At 44.9% G+C, this 5,061-nt stretch overlaps 1 protein-coding gene across 1 annotated transcript; it reads left to right on the top strand.

Annotated features, from left to right (window-relative positions):
• Positions 1–441: 441 nt before the first annotated feature.
• On the top strand, positions 442–2,151 carry LOC131994785 (uncharacterized). Its single transcript, XM_059361668.1, has one exon. The coding sequence runs from the start codon at positions 442–444 to the stop codon at positions 2,149–2,151; it is 1,710 nt and encodes a 569-aa protein (XP_059217651.1).
• The last annotated feature ends 2,910 nt before the right edge of the window (positions 2,152–5,061 follow it).

Below are 5,061 nucleotides of genomic sequence, written 5' to 3'. Positions count from 1 at the left end.
TCCGTGACATGTTCACGGCGGTTTACGCAAACCATCCGAAATTGACCCGAGCTCAAAAGTTATATCATCTGCGAAACAAGACTAGGGGTGCGGCCGGTGCCATAGTCAAGAGGTACACTCTATGTGATGAGAATTTTGAGCTCGCTTGGAGTGCCCTCAAAGCTCGCTATGAGAATAAGCGAGTCTTAGTAGATAATCAGCTGAAAATCCTCTTCAACATCCCAACGGCCTCTGTGGAGAATAGTGAAGCAATTCGCAGGATTCAATCCACAGTTAATGATTGTCTCTGCAATCTAAGAACTCTTGACGTCAATGTGGAAAGCTGGGATCCAATCTTGTTATACTTGGTATCGACCAAGTTGCCAGATGAGACACTGGCTCTCAACTTCAGGGGCAAGACGCCTCTCTCATGTTCAGGCCAATTTCTCGGCCAACAATGAAATGATTTTGCTACGAACAGCTCTGGTTCGCATTGAACATCAGGGGGAGCTGTTTACTCTAAGAGCCCTTATTGATCCTGGTTCTCAACGAACATTCATTACTCAAAGAATGCAGAAGCGCTTGCAACTTCCCACTACTAAAGCGCACTTTGAGATTTTTGGAATTGGCGAACAAACTCAGACGTCGGAAAAGGAATGCCAACTCGTCATTGTTGCGGAGAAGTACGACGTCCGCTTTACTGTCTCGGCTATAGTTTTGCCTAAAGTGACAAAATGGCTTCCTTCCGTCTCATTCGAGATATCAAATCCCTCAGAGTTGGAGGAGCTTGACTTAGCCGATCCAAGCTTTAATAAATCAGCTCAAATCGACCTGATATTGGGCAATGATTCTGAACGATTCATAAATGTTGAAGGAATCAGGAAGAATATATGTGGTGATACCTCAGCATACAATACGGTTTTTGGCTGGGTGTTGAGCGGTCCAATGGAAACTGAAAGAATTTTCTCATTTTCCACGAACGTGGTTGAATCCGAGGATGTAAAAATAAGCGAACTTCTGAGAAAATTCTGGGAGCAAGAAGAGGTACCCATGGCTCCCCCTCTGTGTGAGGAAGATCAGTTTTGCGAGGAGTTCTACTCGAAAACTACCTCCAGATCCCCGGATGGTAGATACGTCGTGAGACTGCCTTTCAAAGCTGAATTCTCCGACTCCCTATCTCTTGGCTCATCTCGTTTTCTCGCTCTGGCTCAATATAATCGAATGGAGTCAAAGCTCTCTGATGATCCCGAGCTAAATACCGAATATAATTCAGTTTTGAACGAGTACATCTCTCTCGGTCATGCTGAAGAGACCTCATCCCAAGAAATAAACTCCGGTGGAAAATACAATTCGTTCTATCTTCCCCACCATGCAGTCGTCCGTCCAGAGCATAAGTCCACTAAAGTCAGAATCGTCTTTAACGCGTCTCGTAAGAGCAAATCTAGACAGTCTTTAAATGATGTGCTCCATACTGGACCTACGCTCCAGACTGACTTGACATCAGTACTTCTCAATTGGCGAAAGTATAGATATGTTTTCTGCGGGGACATTCAAAAGATGTATAGGCAGATATGGCTACACCCTATCGACAGAGCTTATCAGCGTATACTTTTCCGGCCAGATCCCAAGGGACCGGTAAAAGATTTTGAGTTAAAAACGGTTACCTTTGGCGTGAACTGTGCGCCGTTCTTAGCAATTCGCACGCTCCTACAACTCGCCTCTGATTCTGAAAGGGAGTTTCCCGATGTCGCGGAAACATTGAGAAAAGAGACATATGTCGACGACATTTTGTCCGGAGGCTTCTCTATAGAGGACACTATTCGAGCACAAGAGAACTTAAGCTCAGTCCTTAAGCAGGCAGGGTTTCCTCTTGTTAAAATGACTGCAAATGACCCCAAATTGCTTGATCATCTCCCACAAGAGAGTCTATATGACTACGAGTTCTTGCGCTTTGACGAGTCGAGCACTACCAAGACACTTGGCATCAAATGGAATGCGCTAACTGATTCCTTCAGTTACACTCTCGGCGCCATTCCGACGGACCAACCCATTAGTAAACGCAAGGTTTTTTCAGCCGTGGCTCAATTATTTGATCCTGCAGGTTGGGTTGCTCCTGTAGTAATTAGATCGAAGATATTGATGCAACAACTTTGGCTCGAAGGTCTTGATTGATAAGCAGCAAACCCCGCTTATACAGTCCACTAACTCCACAGGGAATTCCGCCAGTGACGTCACAGCGCAAAAGTCCACATACATCACTCATTACATCACTCACCTCCGCTCCGTCTACTCTAGGAATCCCCCCATTTTTGTGCAACGGTACTGTAGAGCCAATGGACTACCAATATCTGAGAGCCATCTCGGTGCGCTCCCGAATGCGACACATCCAATCACACTAGATCACTACTAAGTATTTGATCTTGTCAGATATCGAAATCGTTTTATTGAGGAAACGTGGTACGTTAAATTGTCCCACGTTTGTCTTACTCGTGAAAACGCAGCTTTCAGTCTTCTCTGGGTTAAAGTCGTACTTCTGCACAGCTAATTCGGATCTATATCCTTCAGAAGTATTATAACATCGTCTGCGTAGTAGACGGGTTCAAATCCCTCCTCAGTCAGAATCTGTTATAGGTTCTTTATGGTGGTCATCCATACGAGTGGCCATAAAATCCCCCTATGGCGTGCCCTGTGCCACTTCCTCCACTATATTTATGTCATGGGACTAACAATGTATCACGTTTCTAAGTACCCGGTCCATCCAGTACTGGTATAAGGATTGCATCATTTTGTCGGTCTGCACCCTCGATGTCAATTCATACCGCCAGTGTTTATTTTTTGGCATCGAAGGATTCATCTATTTTATGCACAACCTCGTGTAGGACAGACCCCACTGATCTTCTCTTGACATAGGCATGCTGTTTTTATTTGAGCAGTTCGCTGGATGTCCTACTCTCTATTAAGTTATCCACGATACTTTCCATGGTTTTGAGTAGAAAGGACGTAAGGCTTATAGGTCTGTAGGCCTTTGATGACGCATATTTTGCCTTGCCGGGCTTGGGTATAAATACCACCCATGCCTCATGCCAGGCTTTCAGAGTATATGTAATTGTACGCTACGAAAATAGTGGCAAGATGGGGGGCGTAATAGTCCGCATCCTTCTGTAGTAACGTCGGAAATATTCCATTAAGTCCGGGTGACTTAAATGGTTTGGAACTCCTCAAGGCTCCCATTACCATAAATTCTGCAATGATAAACCTTCGATCCACCTCATTATTCCCAGATTCCGGTGTATCCATGAGTCCCATCGTAACCTGTGGAAAATGCGTTTTTATCAAAAGCTTCAACATGTCCTCCGTTGTCTGTGCTCTCACTCCCATGTCGTCAAGTCCGGGTGACTTAAATGGTTTGGAACTCTTCAAGGCTCGCATTACCATAAATTTTGCATTGATAAACCTTCGATCAACCTCATTATTTCCAGAATCCGGTGTATCCATGAGTCCCATCGTATCCTGTGGAAAATGCGTTTATATCATTAGCTTCAACATGTCCTCCGTTGTCTCTGCTCTCACTCCCATGTCGTCTACTAACGTTTCGGTTTGTACATGGGGTTTTAAGAGAGACTTTTTCATCATGGCGGCGTCATTACCGCTATCGACCTCTTCGCAGAAAAGCTCCTAGGAGGCACGTTTGCCCGCCCTGATAGTCTTATGGTATTCCATGAGCCATGTGTAATACAAATCCCAGTAAACTTCCGCTTTTTTACGACGTGGTCTGCTATAAATTCTGCGGACCTCTTTCCCAATGTTGCAAATCTAAAACCTCTTCCCTAATCCTGTTAACAAAGGTAGCGGTTTTACCAATATTAGGTGTTATTAGGTCGCTTATTTATATTGATACTGTCCCACGAAATGTGGTGAGAGTTCACATCGCAACCTATTAGTACCTCATTGCCTGTTTGTCTTCCTCACCAGCAGTTGCTGGTCCGACGTGGGTGGTGGTGTCGGAGAGTCGAAAGGCAAATAAAGTGATGTAGGGTATGTTCCACCGTCCTCCTCTCTTCATCGAGTCGAAAGCCAGATAAAGTGATGTCAGGTATGTTCCACCGTCACCCTCTGTTCGTTGGGTACGTTGGGAAAAATATATAATTAAAATTTTTATGACATATAACGCAGGTCCTCGCCCATATACCAGAAACTCTGTTCCGGGTCGTCCATGGCTTCTGATTAAAGGCAATATGATTCTCGCCCTTTCTGATTTTCTCCATTAGAGTGTGTAGCTGTGTCGCTCCAGTGGAGGTTTATCTGGATGACCTCAATCATTGGTGCTCCACTAAATGGGCTTCATGGGAGTGGGTGATGGTCTCATCGCCTGCTCCCTGTTATGTAGGCTGCATTGAGTTTCCCGTCACTGCACTGACTGATGTTTCAATATTAGGATCTTTGCATATCCTAGTCATCTAAATTTTGAGAAAGTCCATCCTCGGGTCCATGTTCGTTTGGTAGCATTGAGTTTCCCACACCTGCACTGCCTTATGTTCCAATATTACGATTTTTATCTATCCTATTCTTCCAAATCTTGAGTAAATTGGCTTCTTGGGAGTAGGTGATGGTGTCATCGTCGGCTCCCTGTTCGTTAGACTGCATTGAGATTCCTGTCACTACAATGCCTGGTGTTTCAATATTTGGAACTCTATCTATCCTAGTCTTCCGCCATGACTTCAGTCTTAGCCAAATTTGTTTCGGAAACTTGATCAATGGCCACTGCTAGGAGATTTTGCACTGCTGATATCGATGACTGCATACGTCAGCTCTTCTCTGTTGTGCTTCATTACCACTCTGGCGTAAGTTGGCGTCTCGTTACCTTTTTCAGCGACCTTTTTCCCCTTCTGTGATGGCCATGGCGTTCTGTTGGAAGTCACAGTCCTTCATTAAATCTCAGGGGCAGTGCGCGCTTCTCTCGTTCCTTTTCCGATTTTGTCCCCCTAAGCAGGATTCTATCTGGATTCTCCATTGCGCGAGGGCTGGGTTGGTCTTCCAAGAGTACTTAAGAGCGGGGAGCTCCTTTTCATTTCAGCGTTTTAA

The sequence above is a fragment of the Stomoxys calcitrans genome, chromosome 2 (assembly GCF_963082655.1).
Source record: "Stomoxys calcitrans chromosome 2, idStoCalc2.1, whole genome shotgun sequence".
In the NCBI taxonomy this organism is placed as follows: Eukaryota; Metazoa; Arthropoda; class Insecta; order Diptera; family Muscidae; genus Stomoxys; species Stomoxys calcitrans.
Note: the sequence above shows the minus strand (reverse complement) of the source record. Positions and strands in the feature narration are given on the sequence as shown.